This window comes from Giraffa tippelskirchi, chromosome X (genome assembly GCF_054371585.1).
Source record: "Giraffa tippelskirchi isolate mGirTip1 chromosome X, T2T-mGirTip1v1.2.pri, whole genome shotgun sequence".
Classification (NCBI taxonomy): Eukaryota; Metazoa; Chordata; class Mammalia; order Artiodactyla; family Giraffidae; genus Giraffa; species Giraffa tippelskirchi.
The window spans coordinates 39,456,549-39,478,747 of record NC_137289.1 but is presented as its reverse complement, the minus strand read 5'-3'; the positions used below and the strand labels follow the sequence as shown (position 1 = coordinate 39,478,747).

The 22,199-nt window shown below is 44.8% G+C and overlaps 1 protein-coding gene across 25 annotated transcripts in view; it reads left to right on the top strand.

The window, feature by feature from the left end:
* The window catches only part of LOC145536802 (histone-lysine N-methyltransferase PRDM7-like), a 44,147-nt gene extending 22,526 nt beyond the window's left edge, over positions 1-21,621 (top strand). For 2 of the 25 annotated variants that reach the window (XM_081566763.1, XM_081566754.1), the window contains 5 exons: positions 6,634-6,730; positions 7,809-7,972; positions 16,896-17,663; positions 18,789-18,981; positions 20,664-21,621. In XM_081566763.1, the coding sequence (XP_081422889.1) occupies positions 17,659-17,663; positions 18,789-18,981; positions 20,664-20,771 (306 nt within the window). In that variant the 5' untranslated portion in view covers positions 6,634-6,730; positions 7,809-7,972; positions 16,896-17,658 and the 3' untranslated portion in view covers positions 20,772-21,621. Of the gene's footprint in view, positions 1-6,633; positions 6,735-7,636; positions 7,973-15,714; positions 17,664-18,788; positions 18,982-20,647 lie in introns of all 25 variants that reach the window. The other 23 variants (XM_081566749.1, XM_081566741.1, XM_081566764.1 and 20 more) reach the window with 14 other exon arrangements.
* Positions 21,622-22,199: the final 578 nt, after the last annotated feature.

Here is a 22,199-nt window from a genome sequence, read left to right as displayed (position 1 = left end):
TAACCCCCAGTCAGCCAAAATCAGTGGTATCTTCAAACTTTCCCTGACCTCCACCAGAAAAATCTTTGAACTCTGCCCCATGTAGGAAACAGGCATCCATTCACCTCAGCTGACTTATGTCTACTATTGATGCATGAGAAGTTTGAAAGATGTCACCAAAGTCACTGAAGTTGAAAAATGAAATAATCAGTTAGAGCTTCCTGAGAGAGTCTGACTGACCTCCATAACTCAAGCTCTTTCAGGCATCAGAGAGACTCAGGTCACTTGGTGGATATTTTACTCCAACACAGAATCTTCTCCTGATTGACCTGCAGTGGCATGAGCAGAATGTCCTGGCTTCCTCAGCAGAGTGCTCCTGAAAATCCTAAGAATTAATTGACCAGCTATTATCTCCGAAACTTATCAAAACCAATGATCAATTTGAAGAGACTGACAAAATCCCATTCTCCAAATACAGAACACAAACAGAAATAGGAATACTTACACATACACAGTGAAAATATTTAACATTTTTCAAATTTTAAATTGTTTTCTTAAACATTATATAGGTCCCCCAAGTACCACACATACTGGAATTGATTAATGATTTATAGCGGTTATTTCTCAAAAAATGATCACTCTTATTGCTGAAAAGCCACCAGGGTGAGATAAAATGAATAAAATGATAAATAAAGCAGCTAGGAGTAAACGTATCTAAGGTGGTGAAAGACCTGTACGTAGAAAAAGTAAAACCCTGATCAAAGAAAGTGAAGATAATACAAACAGAGGGAAAGGTTTACCTTGTTTATGGATGGGAAGAATTGATATTGTTAAAATAAACATGCTATCCAAGGCAATCCACATACTCAGTGCAATTGCTGTGAAAATACCGGGGCATTTTCCACAAAACTAGAACAGACCATTTTAAATTTTGTATGGAAAGACGAAAGACCCTGAATCGCCAAAACAGTCTTAAGGAAGAAGAGCAGAACTGGAGGAATCAGGTTCCCTGACTTCGAACTATATCAGAAAACTACATTAATCCAGTCAGTGTAGTATCGGCACAAAAACAGACACGTGGAACAGAAGAGAGAGCCCAGAAATAAACCTATGTGCTATGGTCAACTAATCTATAATAAAAAAACAGAAGAATATACAGTGGAGAGAAGACAGTCTCTTCAATAGGTGCTGCAGGGATAATTGGATAGCTACATGCAATAAAGTAAAATTAGAACATTCCCTAACAGCATATACAAAAATAAACTCAAAATGGACTAAAGACCTAAATCTAATACATATATTGTGTATGAAGTCATTTTAAGAAATAGAATCCATTAGATATCTTAATGACCTGTGTTTCTTTCACATTTGTAAATTCAGAAATTAAATGAATACATCAGTTATAAAAAAAACATTAAAAATACAAAACAATTGGGTTTTGAAGAGATAATTGGGACCTCAAAGGACTCTGATACACAGAAAATCTAGGATGGAGAAGGGAAAAGCAGTTTGATGTTGAAGATTGGAAGGGGGAGTAACACTAGTAATTATTCACTTCAGTTGATGATTGAGGAAATAAGAGAACCTAGTGAGGAATCACCTTGCAATGTTGTGGTTCACTGTAAAGGCAAAATAAGGGAAATGGCTTCATAGCTGAATTAACAATTGCAAGTCTCAACTCGTGGATGGTGGTGTTGATGGGATAGGCATACCCCATTCAGAAACCTTTTCAACATTACCATTGTTTATGGATTCCCTTAAAAAGAGGACCCCAACACAGCATAGAAGTTAAGTGCAACAAAAAATTTCAGGAGAAAAACCTCATTTCACACTGCCTAGAATCAGAAGTTTCTACCCTAACTCGTTCAGATGATCTAATGTCATTCTTTTCTAGCCCTTATTCTGTTGTTTTTGAAGTGGAAAATCTTGATGATTTTCAGCTTAACATCATAGGGATGCTGAGGGCATTCAGTCAGAGAAGCTAAAAAGTTCATGTTGACTCCATGTCAGCCAAGGAGGGAGTCAAACTGGTAGCCACGGTCACTGAGCCACTCTACAGCGAGGTTATCCTGACTAAACCAATAATGGTCTTCCTGGTGTGTTCGGGTCTAGTGACAGTAGTGTAACAAGTATGATTATTTATCTACTGTATTGTTCATTTTATAAAACTAGTTAAGATCATTTAAATATCATATGAGTATTAGAAAATGGCCAAATAGTAAAGAATCCACTTGCAATGCAGGAGACTCAGGTTCAATCCCTGGGTCCAGAAGATCCCGTGGAGTAGGAAATGGAATCCCACTCCAGCGTTCTTGACTAGAAAATTCCATGGACAGAAGGGCGAGGCAGGCTACAGTCCATGGAGTCACAAAGAGTTGGACACAACTGAGCGACTAATACTTTCAACACTTTCAAGTATTCTAGAGCTCCTGTACAAAATGCTAGTGATTGGGTCACTTAAACAACATTCATGTATTGTCTCATACTTGTGGAGGCTCTAAGCCCAAATCAAGGTTTCATCTGAGTTGGATTTTATGCAAGGTGTGAATGCATAACGGGCCTCCGTTCCTGGCCACTTTTCTTGGCTTGTAGATAGCTGAAGTCTCCCTATGCCTCCCCACGTTTTCTTCCCTATATGTATGTATCTATGTCTGATTTTCCCTTATTATATAGATATAAGTCATTTGGATTAAAACCTACTCTAATGAATGCATTTTAACTTGATCACTTGGTAAATACTCTATCTCCAATTATGATCACATATGAGTATGAGTGTTTATGGCACAGATACATTAATTTTAGAGGCAGAAAATCAACCCTTAGGAGATATGTATTTTGAATTAATTGTGGGCATATCTCCTGCCTCTTCCATCTTATTTAGAGAACACTGGTGACCACTTATGAGAAACAAGGTGGCCCCACCACAGTCATTTTCACAGTTCTGTGATTGTTCAGTAATTTTGTTTTCGTATTTTATTTCTTTTTCTCTGTGTGAGCGAGAAGATAGTGTATCATTTTCAATTGCTGCAAAGTATTCTTTACACCTACAGTTGTAATTATTTCCTGTTGTGTAGGATATAAGAATCTGTAAGTACACCACTGTCAGCCAAACATTGAGATGAAATCCTGATAATCCACGAAATCAAACTTTTCCTGAGCCCTTCAGGAGAGGGACAGGGCTCTACAGGACAAAAAAAACAAAACACTTTCTTGAAACTGGCAGAACCTCATGAGATAAAGGAAAAGAATTGAGGTCCTTGGGCAAGATACTAGAGAGAGCCTCCCTGAGTAGTACAGGTATGAAGTGGACAGTGCCTTTTCAAGAATGGGCAATGAAGGTCTGTATCTTTTGGTCCAAAATAGAAGAATTCTGATGGGCTATTATACCTCCAGGGCTCTCCTTGGTCACTGCAGTAAATATTTAGGAAATGTGAGTCCAATTATCAAGAACATTATTTGGTGTTTTGTGGAAAGTTAGAGAAATCTTATGAGAGAACATTTACAACAACTACAATGGGAGGGGGGGAAGGGGAGAAAAAAGAAAAAAAAAATCCAAAAGAATCTACAGAACAAGTCAAAACAAAAATAATCAATGTTTTTCTTGAGTCACTGCTGTCAGAATCCTTTCCCTCGCTGGGAGTCACAGTTCACCTCACCTCCCTAGAAACCCCTCTAACACTGTGCTGCTGTCTGGACCTGCTGTGGGGGCAGCTCAGATTCTAATCTGGTCCTAATCTTCTGTGTTCTTGTCTCCAACGTCCACAGCTATCAGAACTAGTGCGTTTTCTTTTGTGGGAGCTCTCGATGACCTTTTATATATTCCATAGGCACAGAATCTGCGGATTGAATCTTCAGCTTGTACAGCTGGTGGGAAGGTCTGGGGTCTTCTTCCTTAGCCGCACTGCCCCTGGGTTTCTATTGTGGTTTCATTTCCACCTCTGCATGTGGGTCGTCCACTGGGGTTTGCACCTGAGGCTGCCCTGGAGGAGTTGGGTTTCCCCTGTGAGGGCCAGGTGTGGAGGTGGTGCACTTGCTTGGGTTGCAGGGGTTCTGGCAGCACCAGGTACTCAGGGGAGTTGGCGGCTATGGTAACAGGAAACAAAGTGCTCTAGAAGGGTATCAGTTCAGTTCAGTTCAGTCGCTGAGTCATGTCCGACTCTGCGATCCCATGGACTGCAGCACGCCAGGCCTCCCTGTCCATCACCCACTCCCAGAGTTTACACAAACTCATGTCCATTGAGTCGGTGATGCCATCCAACCATCTCATCCTCTGTCATCCCCTTCTCCTCCCACCTTCAATCTTTCCCAGCATCAGGGTCTTTTCAAATGAGTCAGTTCTTTGCATCAGGTGGCCAAAGTATTGGAGTTTCAGCTTCAACATCAGTCCTTTCAATGAATATTCAGGACTGATTTCCTTTAGGATGGACTGGTTGGATCTCCTCAGTATCGAAGGGACTCTGAGGACTCTTCTTCAACACTACAGTTCAAAAGCATCAATTCTTCAGTGCGCAGCATTCTTGATAGTTCAACTCTCAGATCCATACATGACTACTGGGAAAACCATAGCTTTGACTAGACAGACCTTTGTTGGCAAAGTAATGTCTCTGCTTTTTAGTATGCTGTCCAGGTTGGTCATAGCTTTTCTTCCAAGGAACAAGCATCTTTTAATTTCATGGCTGCAGTCACCATCTACAGTGATTTTGGAGCCCCCCCCACCAGAAAACTCTCTCATTGTTCCCACTATTTCCCCATCTATTTGCCGTGAATTCATGGGACCGCATGCCATGATCTTACTTTTCTGAATGTTGAGTTTTAAACCAACGTTTTCACTCTCCTCTGTCACTTTGATCAAGAGGCTCTTTAGTTCCTCTTTGCTTTCTGCCATAAGGGTGGTGTAATCTGCATATCTGAGGTTATTGATCTTTCTCCCAACAATCTTGATTCCAGCTTGTGCTTCATCATCACGTGTTTCTCATTATGTACTCTGCATAAAAGTTAAATAAGTGGAGTGAGAATATACAGTCTTGACATACTCCTTTCCTGATTTGGAACCAGTCTGTTGTTTCGTGTCCAATTCTAACTGTTGCTTGTTGGCCTGCATACAGATTTCTCAGGAGGCAGGTCAGGTGTTCTGGTATTCCCATCTCTTTCAGAATTTTCCACAGGTTGTTGTGATCCACACAGTCAAAGGCTTTGGCATAGTCGATAAAGCAGAAATAAATGTTTTTCTGGAACTCACTTGCTTTTTCAGTGATCCAACAGATGTTGGCAATTTGATCTTTGGTTCCTCTGCCTTTTCTAAATCCAACTTGAACATCTGGAAATTCACGGCCCACGAACTGTTGAAGCCCGGATTGGAGAATTTTGAGCATCACTTTGCTAGCGTGTGAGATGAGTGGAATTGTGCGGTAGTTTGAGCATTCTTTGGCATTGCCTTGCCTTGGGATTGGAATGAAAACTGACCTTTTCCAGTCCTGTGGCCACTGGTGAGCTTTCCCAATTTGCTAGCATATTGAGAGCAGCACTTTCACAGCATCATCTTTAAGGATTTGAAATAGCTCAATTGGAATTCCATCACCTCCCCTAGCGTTGTTCATAGTGATGCTTCCTAAGGCCCACTTGACTTCACATTCCAGGATGTCTGGCTCTAGGTGAGTGATCATGCCATCGTGATTATCTAAGCCATGAAGATCCTTTTTGTGTAGTGTTTCTGTGTATTCTTGCCACCTCTTCTTTATATCTTCTGCTTCTGTTAGGTCTATACCATTTTTGTCCTTTACTGTGCCCATCTTTGCATGAAATGTACCCTTGGTATCTCTAATTTTCTTGAAGAGATCTCTAGTCTTTCCCATTCTATTGTTTTCCTCTCTTTCTTTGCACTGATCACTAAGGAAGGCTTTCTTAACTCTCCTTGCTATTCTTTGGAACTCTGCATTCAAATGGGTATGTCTTTCTTTGTCTCCTTTGCTTTTCACTTCTCTTCTTTACACAGCCATTTGTAAGGCCTCCTCAGACAGCCATTTTGCTTTTCTCCCATTTCTTTTTCTTGGGGATGGTCTTAATCCCTGTCACCTGTACAACGTCATGAACCTCCGTCCATAGTTCTTCAGGCACTCTGTCTATCAGATCTAATCCCTTGAATCTATTTGTCACTTCCACTATATAATCGTAAGGGATTTGATTTAGGTCACACCTGAATAGTCTAGTGGTTTTCCCTACTTTCTTCAATTTAAGTCTGAATTTGTCAATAAAGAGTTCATGATCTGAGCCACAAAATCTGCCAACAAGGTCTCCCGACAAGATCTCTCAACTTCCTTCTTAGCCAAGCCTAAAAGACAGACTCTGTAGTGCAGCACATCAGGCCAAATACCGGATAAACTGAGAATATTTGTATGTAAGAGTACCAGGTACGGGATATTGTGCAGAAGATGTGCACTGCGAGTGAAGTCACGTAAAAGTCTTTTGTGCCACTTTCAGAGGGAAACTATTCGTCTTCCAGACGATCCAGTCGACAGGATTCAAATCACTAATAATAGTCAACTCAGCCACAAGGCAGGGCAGGGTCCCTTTGTGGAACTTAATAAAGAAGTTCCCATGCAAGCCTGTCTGCACCCTCTAATTTTCATTACTCAAATGTTTTCATTCCATCAACAGAGAGTTCAAATACAGACCATGGGCAGGCACTCGTGGAGATGATGAAGACTGCAAGAACACAGCATCCTTCCGGGGCGGTGAACACAGAATGCTGCAGGTTGGTGAGAAGATGGAGGAAAAATGGACCAGAGAATGAAGGGGAGAGTTCAGAGCAAAGATCTGGCTTTTTGGGGTGGTGGGAGCTGCTCCAGACCTGCCTGCAAGCCTTGGGGACATATTTCAAAATGTAATAAACAATGTAGTCTCTGGCCTCAATGAGCTTTGACAATCTTAATGCCTCAGCATACTAGACTAGACCAACTGCAGTGCAACAGGTTAGAGATTCAGGAGATATTATTTGGGGAAAGGGGGACAGTGACTTAAAGGAGACTTGCTCGGTCACACTTTTTCAAACAGTGTGACTACTTAATAGAGCTGGAGCCAGGATTCACCTATATATAGACTGTTCTCTTAAGCATATTTCAATTTCGTGATCATCACGAGATAACCACGTTTATGTGGGATTTCATTTTCTTTCTGTTTGAATACTTCTCTACTTATACAACCGGAAGTTAGCACTACCTTGGAAGTTACATTTTTGTATTAGGACTTTTCTCTCACTTCTCCAACTGTACCAGTTGTGCTAGATGACTTCCTACCACTAAAGATGGCCCAGTTCATAGTAATTCCTCCTGCCATACAAGAGTCTCTCAAAAAAACGAAAAGGCAGATAGAATGCAAAAGCACAGACAAGCCAAGCTTCTGAGGACTGTTTGAAAAAAAGGCCATGGGAAAGTAGGCCATGAGTTGGCTGATTGACATAGTAGTGTGGTTATAGAATCCGTGGCATCAGAAAGAGACAAGCGGCACTCAAAGATGCAGAACAGCCGAGTTTATTCAGCACCGGTGTGGGCTCAGTGGAGTCGCCGCCAAAGACTGAGTGCCTCGGCTTTGTTCTGGGTATCTTTTAATACACCGTAGATTTCCTGCTTGAACAGCTCAGATCCCTCCCTTCCCCAGGTAGCCCTAGTTCCCGAGAAGAGGAGGTGACCACCAAGCAAGAGATCAGATGTGGAAGCGGTGATTGATGAGCAGCAGCTGTTAACACAAGATAAAGGAAGGGAAAGCAAAAGGTTGTTACTTTAATTGGGGGCTTTGATCTGGTTTCTATTTCATTCCCCGCTCTTGATATTTAGGGTGCATCTGCGGCTGTCAGAGAACATCATCATCCAGACCTGGTTGGTAACCCCTTAAAAGCAACAACTAGGTGGCTGTTCTCCGTTTGACAACTCTTTCTATGAATGAACCCTGTTACGTGTTTGATTAGGACCGGTATGAAGCAGGGAATAAGCAGTCATCGGTGAGTATGACTACGACAATCCCAATCATTGTTTTAACCAGAAACATTGTCTGAACTAGAAGATGGGCAGTCTTCCTGATATTTTTAGCTATGTCTGTCACAACTCTTCGATTGTCTCCTATTTGGATGCAACAGTCAGTTTGGTAGAATTTCCCACAAGCTCCTCCTTCCTCCACTATTCGATTTGGATAGATGGCAGTCCTCATCTGGGATTGTTGCTGTGCCAACAGTTCCAACGCAGTTGCAATTTCATTAGTTATACTCTCAAGTACCGCCCGCAGTCGGATTATTCCGTTGAGCATGTAAATGTGGGTCCTGTACCCCCAACTGCCGTCTTGTGGCTACGTGGCCGGACCATAATACGGGATTATCTGTTGGGGGCGCTCAGCTTTGCCCCAACTTTGTTTTCCCCCTAGCTCGAGGAATCATTTTTCTCTATGTCTCAGGTTGTCGCAAATTGGGAACACCAGCGTGTCCCCTGGTGAGTCGGGAAGAGGAAGAAACCTGACTGAATTATTCCTATGGTGCAGGTTCCTCCGCATCTGGATGGGAATCATGAGTAGGCCTTCTCCCGCAAATCCAAAAAGTCCCTCTCGGGGCTGCCATAAGTCTGGGTTTGTGGAGTTAAAATGCTTCCAATATGGGCTAATGCCTGGGATTGCAAGAAAAGGATTAGTATCAGGTTGACTTCCCGTACAGTTTCGCTCTGGAATCCCAGAAGTGGAGTTGAAGGGAGTGCAAGTGTGATTTCCATTCCCTCCCTTTTGGGGATCCCGATACCAGGTTGGGGCCCCTGACCACCACAGACGTTTGTTACAGGTACCATTATAGACCAGGGCTCTTCTACATTTTGTTTCTCTGACCCAGGTATAATGTGTCCCTTCCTGGCTTAGGCATTCTTTGCCTTCTGTTTCCTTGGACAGGGTCCAACTCTGAATAGAACCCCCTGCCCGCCTGCTAGTTGTTCGATTCCATTGGAATAGCAGAGAGGCATCCAGTGCAGTACACTTCCAGGGCCATGTTTTATGCATCAGAGCTCCTCCACAAACACAGCAGCTAGTGACATTTAGTTCCAGGGCTACCTCCTCGGCTAGATGGATAAAAGGATTATTTCCAATAGTGGTCATTTCTAACTTATCTTTGAGGGAAACTCAAAGCTGGTTATAAAGTCCAGAGGACCCCATCTTTGGACCTGATGCCAATGGGTCTGGCTTGGTTACTTGGGCCTTTAACCATTTGACCACCTCCTGGGCTCGTTCTTTCCTAGCCTGGTCTTCCCCCCCACAATCTATCATCCCAAAATGAGTCTGTCGAGTCTAGCAAGCCATCTGTCTTGGGGTACCATAGCACGTTAGGCCATTCACACTGTGGGCTCTAATTGTCCCTCGCAATGATGCTTCCTTTCTCTAGTTCATGGGAAAGCTGAACTATAACATGCGGCTGGTTTGTATGTGCAGTCAGTGAATCCTTGGGCCCATTTACCCTCATGGTAGAAAGACTCCGTACATTCAGAACAATTATCCTGGCTCTCAGATGAGGAGGCGACTTTACAACTTAACAGAACTATAAGGCAAAAATACACTGTTTTCATATTTAAGTTGATCACAGTCGGAGGAGACTCCTAAAAAAGAAGAAGTATGAAGAAGTAGGGAAAGCAGAGAGAGAGTTTTTGGATACAAGTCCACTCTGTGGGAGAGAGGAAAGCCCTATTCCAAATAAGATGAATAGGGGGAGTCCCAGACCAATTAATAACCAATACATCTGCCTTGTGTAGGTCCTATTGGTTCCTCCAGCTTCAGCCGTGTGTTTCTTAACCAGCTCCCGGTGTGGCCCCCAGCAGGGCTTTGGGGTGCTTGTTTCCTTCTTTGCAAGGTCAGGCACAGGAGTTTCTCCAGACTAAGGGTCATTTCCCACTTTTCCTGGCTATCAGTGGGACTTGCAGGTTTGACTCTGGAGTAATGGGTCCAAGCATCTGTTCATGCCACCTTGAGATCAGTGGGGGTAGTTAAGATTACAAAATAGGGCCCTTTCCACATGGGTTTTACAGGCTGTTGTTTGCAATCCTTACCCATACTCGGTCCCCTGGTTGGTGAGGATGTGCTGTTATACCTAAGGAAATGGGTATTCTATCAATTATCCACGTATGTATTTGAGAGATTGTGTGTCCTAACCCTTTTAGCTGCCTATATAAGTCCAAGTTCCCCAGTTCTCTGGTGTCTCCCCTTAAGTTGACTAGCGAGGGTGGTCGTGCATACAGGATTTCAAATGGCAAAAACCCTGTCCGTGCCCCGGGTGAACACCTCACCTTTAAGAGGGCCGCAGGCAACATGCCTACCCAAGATAAGCTGGTCTCCTGGCATAGTTTTGCTAGGGTTTGTTTGAGGGTTCCACTCACGTGTTCCACTTTCCCTGAGCTCTGGGGATGGCAGGCAGTATGCAATTTCCACTGGGTTTTCAAAGCCTTTGCCACCTGTTGTTCTGCATCGGCTACAAATGCCGGTCCATTGTCCAACCCTATGGTCAGACACATTCAATATCTGGGGACAATGTCTTTCAGGAGTGCCTTGGTTACTTGTCTTGCTTTTTCAGTTTGGGTAGGAAAGGCTTCCACCCAGCCTGAAAAGGTGCAGATCAAATCTACAAGGTATCTAAATCCTTGATTTGGAGTGATTTCAGTGAAACCTGCTTCCATATCCTCAAAGGGGGATAGTCCAAAATGTTGTGTCCCTGCTGACCTACTAGGCCCCTGGCGAGCATTATTTTGTAAACAGGTTACACATCACTGGGAGACCGAAGAACAGAGTGCGGGGAGGTGAGCAACGAGATAGTATGGGCCTAGCAACGTCTCTAAGGCAGTCTTGCCCATATGGGTCAGTTCATTTCGCTGGTGCACCAGCTTGTAGGCAAGGTGTTCCAGAACATAGACTCGTGGTCTTGTGTGAGCCACCATCCCATCTTGGCCTTGGTTCCCCCTTCCGTTTTCATCCATTTCCTCCGCAGGCCGGCCGGATTTCCCAGGCTAACAGGGCCCCTGGGCTGCTGGAGCTGTGAACCACTCCCAGGCTGCTTGGCCCAATCTCAGCCATTGGCAGAGAGGGTAGTGGGCGTCACGCTCCACGGACAGGCCCCTAGCCCAAAGGGAGTCGCCTCGGGCCCACCTCACCCCCTTGCCCCGGCTTCCGGGGCTCCAGCGAGCCACGTGATGCCTCTGATTCGCTGAGTGCCCACCTCCAGGCATATTGCCTGTCTTCCATCTGGCAAAACCCAGGTGCGAGCTGCCATTTCCTTGGCCTGTAGAAATTCAAACCATGAATTCCCACTTCCATATCCGAAAAAGACACTCCTGCGTCCCACAGGACCTTAGACATCTGGGTGCTCTCCCAAGGTGTCCCATGAAAGGCAGGGGGGCAATGTGGCTGGAGAGTTTCCTCCATAAAGCAGAGAGCCCGATGTGGTCTGGATGATAGGAGAGTGGGTACAAACCCAGTTTGATACAATTGAGCTCTTTTGCTCAGGAGCCACAGGGTACAGAGCTCTCTGTGTCTCTGTCTCTGCTTCTGGCACGCACTGTTTCTCTGTCCATCTTTCTCCGTGTGTAGTAGGGGCTTGTGTCTGTGTGTCTCTGTCTCCCTGACTGGTGCTGTTGCCCTCTGCCACTCTCCGGACACCGGCACTCATAAAAGACACTTAACCTAGGCATAAAGCCAAAGTTCTCCTCCTGTGTGAGTTGCACCCACGGGAGATCTGACTTTGTCAGTTCACAAAGCTGGGGAATGCTTTCTCAAACTTAGAGGCAAACACAGGCGATCTCTTCTGAACCACAGAAGGAGACAGGCGTCCCTCCCTCCCTCACATGGTGGACATGAACACTGCACAGGACTACGGTGGCTTGGCCACACTTTGGACAGGGGGAGAAACGGGGCATGCTCTAGCTGGCATGAGGGAGCTCCATGAAATGTGCTTAAATGCCAGTCAGTGAGAATGCTAAGGACAGCTCTCCATTGAGGACCATGACTCACCGGTGCCAGAGGCATTGAAGTCTGCCCATTTAGTGTATACAGGCCCTTTCAAAATGGGGCTGTTCTCGTTCAGCCTCCAGGTTGAGAACACACCGCAGCCTACCCTGTCTCCCCAGCCCTGTGGGGTCGGGAGCAGCGAAGAATCAACTGACGCCATCCTTTGCATAGTCCTGATAGCCAAGCTTTCTGCGAAGAGAATAAAGAGTGATGTTTCCAACTGGAAAACTCTGCAGGTAGCAGCTGCTTATGCTGGAGTCCCGTCAGTCAACCAAAGCTTACATACAAAGCAAGGTGTGCTCATGCCCCTGGTCATTTTGGGGCATGAATGCTGCTACACTTGAGAAGGACAGAAAGATCCAAGGGACTGTAGCCCCGCCCCCTCTTCTGTGCCTGGGAATCCACCCCATTCTGTTTCTTGGCTCCTTTCCATCCTCACCGACTTCCCACTGGTGCTTTCTGCCTGCCTATCCTTTCGGCAAGGGATCCAGGGTGCAGCAGCACACTCGGAAAAAGGAAGGAATTCACGTCAGGACATTTTTAAACGAGCAATGTGGTGTCTTCCTCATGACTGCTATTCAGTAATGCCTGGAGCCTAAATACAGCAGGCTCTGCACTGGAACCTGTCTCTCACTGTCCCAGGGTCCCTGCATGCAAACAGCCTGCCGTCCTTGCTTCATCCCTGTTCCCTCCCTCACAGGCAGACACTGGCAGAGGGGCACTCACACACACCGCCCACCTGCGCTTTCCTCACCCTTCTGCACTGCCAGGTAGCTGGAAGTGCCCGGACGGATTGCACGCTCACACCCAGGCTCTCCTAGGATGCCTGGGGATTCACTCTGAGAGCCTACATTAGCATGTCATTTGTCTCGCATGGTGCCAATATGGAACACACTTGGAGAGGGAGTGTGCTGGCTGACAGGCTGATCCTAGGCAGCACTAGCCTAGGACTTGCCCAGATCGCCTTCTCACAAGTGTGGAACAATCTTCAGTGAAGCCGGCTCTCATTCCAATCCTCCTCCTTCCAGTCTCTTCCTTTATCCGAAGCACCCTGGCCTCTTCAAAATCGGGGGTCCTGCCCTAGCCTCGTCCAGCATTTCCACAGGGTAGCCAATGCACCACAGACTGAGGGGTCCACAGACGGTGGTTTTAAATCCCCACATCACTTGATTTATTTCCTCTGGGTGACTCCTCAAACCCCCCACCACTGCTTACGGATACAAACACACATCACAGCAGGAATTGTGAGCTTGTTTATGCCTCTTGATGTAACTGCAGATTTGCAGAGTCACTGTCCACAGTTGTCATCTGTCATCCTTCCCTCATTCCTGTCCCGGACAGGGGCATGACAGAGATGCATGGACCCGTCTCCCCTAGTCTGTGAGCGCCTCGTGCCTCCTCTTCTGGTTGCTCCACATCTCATGTTCTGTCACCTTCATCTCTGTGTCTGCAGAGGCCAGTACCCATGCACACACACATGCAACACAAGCAGACACGTGTCAGGGACAGGGACCCAAATGCAAACAGGGAACACGTGGCAGTACGTGGAGAACCACTGGTTCATTCAAAATATAGAGATTTCCATATTTCTTATAAGAAAATCTCCATTCTGATCTTCAAATGTGAACCATACCAAAGTCCAACTTCCATGAAGGAGCATTAGCACCTAGATTTTGGTATAGGAAATATAAGGAATTCCATATTTCATGGTGGATAATGGTTGTCTTGATATATGTATGAGAAATGCAAAGAATTTCATATTTCATGAAGAAACAGTGGTGCTGACATTTTCCCTTGTGAAATAGGGGAATACCAATACTATATTGGATCTCCGTGTCTTAAGAAAACCAATGCCTAGATTTTCATGTGTGAAATGTAGAGTATCCCATATTTAATGTAAGAAAATCACCACCCAGATTTTCATATAGGAAGTATAGAGAATTCCATAGTTCATGTAAAAAACTCTGGATACAGATTTTAATCAAGTGAAATACAAAAAAATTCAACATTTCATGTAGTAAAACCATCGTTGAGATTATCATATGTAACATACAGAAAATCTATTTTTAAGAGAGTAAAAATGTCACAGTGATTTCCATATCTGAATTATGCAGGGTTCCATATTTTATGTAGTAAAATTGGTATGCAGAATTTGAAAGATATCTTAAATATACAGAATTCCTGATTGCATGAGGGGAAATTGGCACCCAGGTTTTCCTATGTGATACACATAATGTTCAATACTTCCTCTAGGAAAGTTTGAGCAGAGGTGTTCATATGTGATACATAGATATTTCATATTTATGTAGAAAATGGATGGCCCTAGTTCAAATCTGATATATAGAGAATTCCGTATTTCATACGGGAATATTGTCACTCATATTTTCATATATGAAGCATAAAGATTTCTGTATTTTTTGTGCAAATATCTGGGCCGAGATTTTCTTATACTAAATGTGAAAAATCTCATATGACAAGTATGAAAATCTGTTCACAAATTTCTATTTGTGAAATGTAGAGGTGTCCTAATTAATGTGGGAAAATTGGTTCCCTGATTTCTATAACATGAAATATAGAAAATTACATACTTATGTCAGAAAATCTTAATTAAGATTTTCATATATGAAATATACAGAATCCCATATGTCAATATAGCAAAAGTCTTTGTTCCAATTATCATCTGCAAAATGTATGTGATTCCATATTTTATTTAAGCAAATCTGCACACTGATTGCCACGCATGAAACATACAGAATTTGGTATTCCACATTTGAAAATCTATGCCCACCAAAGCCAGGCTAATATTTTCATATGTGTTGTGGAGAGAATTGAATATTTAATGTAGGAAAATGAATGTCCATATATTCAAAGGTTTACCATGGAGAATTCCATATATTGTGTAGGAAAATGTGCTCACAGATATTCATAAATGTAACATAAAGAAGTCAATATTTCCATTGGGAAAACTTTTTCCAGATTTTCTTAGAGCGTATTCCATATATCATGCAGGACAATCTGTGCCTAGATTTTCAAATGTGAGCTATAGAGAATTATATATATTTAGTGCAGAAATAACAGCATCCTAACCCTTACCCGACACCCTAACCCGACACTCTAACCTGACACCCGACACCCTAACCTTAGCCCAACACCCTAACCCGACTGCCTAACCCGACACCCTAACCCGACACCCTATCCCACACCCTAAACCTAACCCACACCCTAACTTACACCCTACTCAACCCCTCACCCCTAGACTTACCTTTTGAAGACCTCTGTCTGTCTGTGGATTTATGTATGTCTCAGTGTGAGTCTTCTGTTTTTTGATAATATTGCTGAAGTTGTAAGTGAGTTCTTATTTAAATAATCTAAAGAAAAGGAAGCCCTTACAAATCAAACAGTTCTAAATACAAGAAAAAATTGACCTAAATGAATTTTAGATTCATGTGAACTGGGAAATAGTCAATATTAAATACCTGGTATTTATTTTTTTTCACTACTCTAGACATGTCTGAGTCATTAACAGTAAGCATAAAATTTTTATAGTGCCTAGGTTTATTATAAGTTAAATATTGCTATATTGTTATGTCTGTCACAAGCTTGTCAACAAAGAAAGTACCTCTAAAAACAAACAAACAGAAAAACTCCTAAAGAATGTAAATGCGATATGAGCTTTTAGATAAACTGTTAAAAATAATTATACTTTAAAATATCTATCTACAATAGTCTCAATTGAAGGCAGAGGAGAAGGGGACGACAGAGGATAAGATGGTTGGATGGCATCACTGACTCGATGGACATGAGTTTGAGCAAGCCCCGGGAGTTGGTGATGGACAGGGAAGCCTGGCATCCTGCAGTCCATGGGGTCGCAAAGAGTCAGACACGACTGAGCAACTGAACTGAACTGAATTTACAATAGTTTCTCCAGATTTTGGTTACCTGAATTTCTATCGTTGTGCTAAACTAAGTGATGACAGTGTATTGAATAGCTAGGTCATTTCCAAATAAATAAGGTTCTGAGACATTCACTACTTGACAGGACCTTCCTCTTACACAGACACTAAAGAGGTTTTTGACCATCCATGAATAGTGTCTGGTGCCATCCTAAGATGTTCACTATAAGAAAGCAAAAATGTTTTTTAGATAGTATCACTGATACGTATGTTCACCAATCTATAGAATGCCAATGTAAAAGTCAGTTCTTTGTTGCTTAAGGAAAATGTATGTCTTGTTATTAAAGAAGGTATGAGTAATGAAATCACATTTTATGAAGGAAAAAGAAATAGTTCTGACTTCGGGTGGCAGTTTCAGGATGGGAGAAGCAAAGGAATGGGTACGGAAAGGGATAAGGAGGTTTTATGGGAAGTGGACCTCCAGAAAAGTGTTTTGTGCCTAGTACAAGTTTTCTTGAGAGGTTGAACTGCCTTTGCTAATGGATTTTAAGTTTCTTTACCTCTTGAGTGATCTGTTCTAGGTTGACCTTTGAAATCCTTTGTTAACTTTGGCTAAGTGGATAAGTATTGTTTCACAGTGACTTATGTCATCCTACTTGACTGTTATAAACCCTTTTGATATTTATAAACAAACCTTCCTAAATAATTGACGTCTAGCTACCTTTGGGATGCTTCAGAGGGCCCCTGAGACCTCCCAAAGAGAGATATTAAACAGCCCGAGTTCATTTGGCATGTTAAACTACATGGGAAGTGTTGTCAGAAGAAGTGATGGATCTTCTCAAGTTATATTGTATGGTTGATGATACTAATATAGATATCCTAGAAATTATGTGACATTCATGAAAATCTGATATGTTTTGGTAAAATGCTGTCAGTTATAATTCTAGTTATCATATTCAAGTGTTTCAAGTCACAGCAATGGCCAGATTACTTTGTCAATTTCAATTTAATCAGGTTTTAAACATGCCTTCTATGGTTTCACACTGATGCCTTTGCAAAAATACTGCTACTTCAAGATATATGGAAAAGACTTTTCTAAGCTTACCCATAAACAATTTTTTTTCTGTCATCTGGTAAGCTGGTACCAGACTGGAATTTGGTCTAGTCTCTAGGATCATCGAAAAAGCAAGACAGTTCCAGAAAAACAGCTATTTCTGCTTTATTTACTATGCCAAAGCCTTTGACTGTGTGGGTCACAATAAACTGTGGAAAATTCTGAAAGAGATGGGAATACCAGACCATCTGACCTGTCTCTTGAGAAACCTGTATGCGGGTCAGGAAGCAACACTTAGAACTGGACATGGAACAACAGACTGGTTCCAAATAAGAAAAGGAGTACGTCAAGGCTGTATATTGTCACCCTGCTTATTTAACTTATATGCAGCGTACATCATGAGAAACGCTGGGCTGGAAGAAGCACAAGCTGGAATCAAGATTGCCGGGAGAAATATCAATAACCTCAGATATGCAGATGACACCACGCTTATGGCAGAAAGTGAAGAAGAACTAAAGAGCCTCTTGATGAACGCAGTTGAATCCATGCAGGCTGAAGAGCACCAATGACAGCAGAGAGAAATCGTTCTTCTATTGCTTCCTACACAAAAAAATAAATAAAAGAGAGAAGAAAGCTTGTAACTCTTTTTCTGACACTCAGATCACCAAAGGGAGAAACTGCTATGAATATGTGGATAGAAAGGACACGTCTTTGGCCAACTGGATGAGGTGAGTGCAGTGAGTCTGCAGTTTGTAGACGTCGCTCTTCCCTCAAGCCCACACCCCTTTCCTTCTCAACCTGTCTCCCTCAATAGCTTTCACATCTTCTTTCCTCTTTTCCTTCCATATCATGCTCTTTCATTTCAAAAGATATTGGAAAGAAAGAAATACAAATATAGCATGTGCCCTCAAAATACAAGTCTATGTGCTAAACAAAACTGGGGGACTTGAAAACAACTTGAGGAGTCTAGATTCACCAGGGACACTGTAACTCACTTAATTGACACTTACCAAGCACTTCATGTTTCAGTTTAGACAGTGAACTTCATTACTGAAGCAGGTCACACAACCCATGTCCTTTTGGAGAACATACTGCAGACAGACATTAGCCAATTGGTTTTAGAAATAGTAACTTTAATTTTTCCATTTTTGAGTAACTGCACAGTGCCAGGATAACCTAACACGAGAGACCTTGAGTCCATGTGGGCAACAACCTCCCCAGGCTCGGTTCCAGTGAGAAGTGAGCCCTGAGGCCTGGGAAGGAATGCGGGGCAGGATGGCCGTGAGCATGGCCATTCTCTAAGGGCCTCTCCTTTCATCAGGGCAGGCAGAAAGTGAATAAACTATTACTGTTCTGGGTCTCAAGCTATGTCAGAGCACTCTCCAAGTTTCCATGGGAGGGGGTGGGCAAGTGAACAGGACCCTGGATACACATGGGGAGATTGAAGAAAAGCCTCGGGAGAGAAGGCAGGCTGGGGTGAGTGCTGAGGGGTGTGTGCTAGCCTAGGAGCACCAAGTCCTGTGGAATGAAAGAGAACTTAATTTAGAACTTAGGGGAGCTGGAGGTCACCAGCCTCATGGACAGTCCAGGTGGAGACGCGGCTGGGACTGGGCTCCGGAAAATGGCTAATTAGGTAAGGAGAGAAAAGCATTCCAGCCAGGAAGAGGACCAGAGACAGGATCTGGAAATAGGAATTCGCACGGCCTGGTCGAAGGTGTGAACAGAAGGTCCCCATGAGGGGCGGTGGGAGCCACAGCGGCCTCAGAGTCTGAAGGCAAGGAGCTGGGCATGGTCCGACAGTGGGGGGCGCTCGTCACCTGAGGTTTCTTTTCCTTTCCCTGCCTCGACCCCAGGTATGTGAACTGTGCCCGGGACGATGAGGAGCAGAACCTGGTGGCCTTCCAGTATCACCGGCAGATCTTCTACCGAACCTGCCAAGTGGTCGGGCTGGGCTGTGAGCTGCTGGTCTGGTACGGGGACGAGTATGGCCAGGACCTCGGCATCAACGGGACAGCAGGGGGAAGAGCGAGCTCGCGGCCGGGAGAGGTGAGCGCCACCCCTCTTCCAGCGCCCCAGCCCACCCCGGGGAGCCTCCCTGGTCCGATTCCAAAGCAGAGTACAATCCAGTCTAAAGTCAGTCAAGTCGCAATTAAAATGCCTCAGAATTAGATTCATTTCATATGACTGTTAGGAAAGATTTTTATGTGAAAAATGTTAGTTCTAATTTTCAACATTTTATGCAAAAAATATGTAACATCACCTTCTGCTGAAAGGCTCAGAAGCAAAAAGCAAGTTTTCTAGCACCTACCAGCTCTCTCACCTTTCCCTGTTTCTTCCTCATTTCCTCCCATTTCTAAGCGACAGGAGTCCAGTGATTTGCATTCAGTCACTGTTTCAGTTTGTTGTCCTGTGAGTTCATACTCTGTGCCAGACAGGGCTCCACCCACCAAAACAGACAGAACCACTGCCCTGGGGCAGCACCGGCTTCATACCAGACAGGGGCTGGTGCTCTGAGGAAAACAGTGCAGGAAAAGTGCCTTGGATCAGTGTGAGCAGAAGGCGGGGTGTGGTGCAGGATGGTGGGGCAGGGTCTCTGCAGAGATAACACCCGTGGGAAAGGATTCCAGGCAGGGGAACAGCCAGTGCCGCAGCCCCAGGGCCGGGACGAGAGGCCATGCCGGTGGTCGCAGGAGGAAGCACAGAGGGACAGGAAGGAGGCTGGACGGGACACGGAAGCCTCAGGGCCTGTGTCCACGTACAGGCCCCAGGGGTCTTTCTGGGTGACACAGAACAACCGTGAGGTTTTCAGCTGCAAGCGGCATGTTCTCTGTTCTGTGACAATGCTTTGGTTCATTTTGGGGAAGAGACAGCAGCGGAGAGTCCCCTCAGAGGTCAGTTCATTGCCGGACACGAGGGGAGAGTGGGCTGGCTGAAGATGCACGGGAGTGAGGGTGTGAGGAGTCTGGCTGGAGATGTATTTTTAAACAGGACTTCCTAGTGCATGTTAAATGGACTAAGACTGAATGAAATAAATGAGGTATGAATACTGGTGAGGCTTGAGAAAGGACATGCCTTTATTTTCGGATTTATGGAAAACTGAGAGAGGAGCAATTTGTGAAGCAGTTGGGGCAGCAGGAGCCAGAGACCTGTAGTCAGTGGGACCTGGGCCACTCGGTCTCGTCCAGTCTGAAACCCACTTCCTGCAGAGATCGGCACAAAGGCTGCTCTTTGAACCAGGAGCCGCAAAGTCAGCTTTACTCACACCTGCTCTAACTACCCCCTGTGCTACCTCCCATAGGCAGAGAGCTCCAGGCCAGGCGCCCCTAACTTAATAGACCCTTTCCCCTCACAGGGAGCCACTCAGGAAGATTCTACCTAAGTCATCAAGAGTCTTATCTCTCAGTAGGGTAAAATACCTGTGGCCACTGTGACATGACTTTTCAGATACTGACACACAGGGAAAGGTCCCTGCAGATCCACCTCTATCAGGAGAGACGCTGCTCTGATGCTGCTGGAAGGTCCCTAGTCCGGGTGATACGTAGAAAAGGCCCTTGACACAAGCTTCCCGGATTTCTGTAGATGTAGAGAATAAGGATGGAATGGAAAAGTGGACTGTAGAGACACACTTGATGGGAGACAAATCGTGCGCTGTCAACACCAAGATGATTAGTGGGCAGGCCTTACGACGGCAAACCAGCTACCTGACCAAAAGCTTTCTCTTTCAGCAGAACCGAAGCCCAAGATCCACCCATGTGCCTCCTGCTCTCTGGCCTTCTCTAGTCAGAAATTCCTCAGCGAACATGTCCAACGCAATCACCCCTCTCAGACCCTCCTGAGACCATCTGCAAGAGACCACCTCCAAGCAGAGGATCACTGCCCAGGCAATCAAAATCAGCAGCAGCGATATTCTGATCCGCACAGCCCGAGTGACAAACCTGAGGGTCGCGAGGCCAAGGAAAGGCCCCAACCTTTGCTGAAAAGCAAAAGGCTGAAGAGGATTTCAAGGGCCTCTTCCTACTCGTCCTAGGGACAAATGGGGGGCTCTGGGATGCATGAGAGAATGACGGAAGAGCCCACCACAAGCCAGAAACTGAATCCAGAGGACACAGGCAAATTATTCATGGGGGCAGGGGTCTCGGGGATTATAAAAGCCAAGTGCGGAGAGTGTGGGCAAGTCTCCAAGGATAGGTCAAGTCTCATCACAAACCAGAGGACACACACAGGGGAGAAGCCCTATGTGTGCAGGGAGTGTGAGTGAGTCATGACCAACAAACCACATCTTAGCCACAGGAGGATTACTGCAGCCGCCCCATGCCTCAGCTCTAAGGGGGCCTCAGAGGAGGTCTATGACCCTTTACTGTCCCCAAGAGTATGAGAAGAGACTTCCCAGGTGGTCTAGTGGCCAAGACTCCAATGCAGAGACCCATGTTCAATACCTCATTAGGGAACTAGCTCCCACATGCTGCAACTAAGACACAGTGCAGCCGAATAAATTAATACATAAATAAATATTTTAAAGAAAAAGTGTGATAAGCCCAGAATTAATTGATTAAACAGACCTTCCACTTTCATGACAGGAGAGGAGGTAGATAAACAGCAGAGGGTTTCTTAAGTGTTCTGGAGATGTTCATGCCAATTGCCTTTGTGGGTTTTTTGTACTCCTAATAAATTTTGTCTCCAAACAAATCTGAAGCCCAGACTACGTACTTATTCCCCGCTTATTACTGAGAGCAGTGGGGTCCAGTGGTAGCTGAACCCCTGGGAAGGCATAATTCTGGAGCCAACTCAGTTAGGTCATGGAACAGTCAGTTCCTGGGTCCAGGGAGAGGAATCTAGGGTTTGAGACAGACTCACCAGGGAAGAGAATTTCCCGGCCTCCTGGGAAGTGTGGCCTCTCCTCCTTATAGACCACGACTCTCCTTTGGCCTCTCCTGGTTGCCCTCTGGTTTCCTCTGGCTTCTGTGGCCTCAGAGGTGAAGGCCTCGTGCACGTGTGTGTGCGCATGTGCGTGTGCCTTGCTCAGCCTGGGCCATCTGGTCTTTGCTGCTCCCCCAGGGTCATCACAGCATCTGGACTCCAGATTCGACCACAGGGGTCCAGTTTTCAGCCCTGCCCTCAGCAGCTGTGCGACCTGGGGCAAGATGCTCAACCTCTCTGTGTCTCTATTCTCATCTGTGATACACGGTGGAGGCAGCAGCATTTTAGTCTTATGCATAAGCACAGGGAGAATCTGGCAGAGGCTGGCTGAGAATGCAAGCCCCACC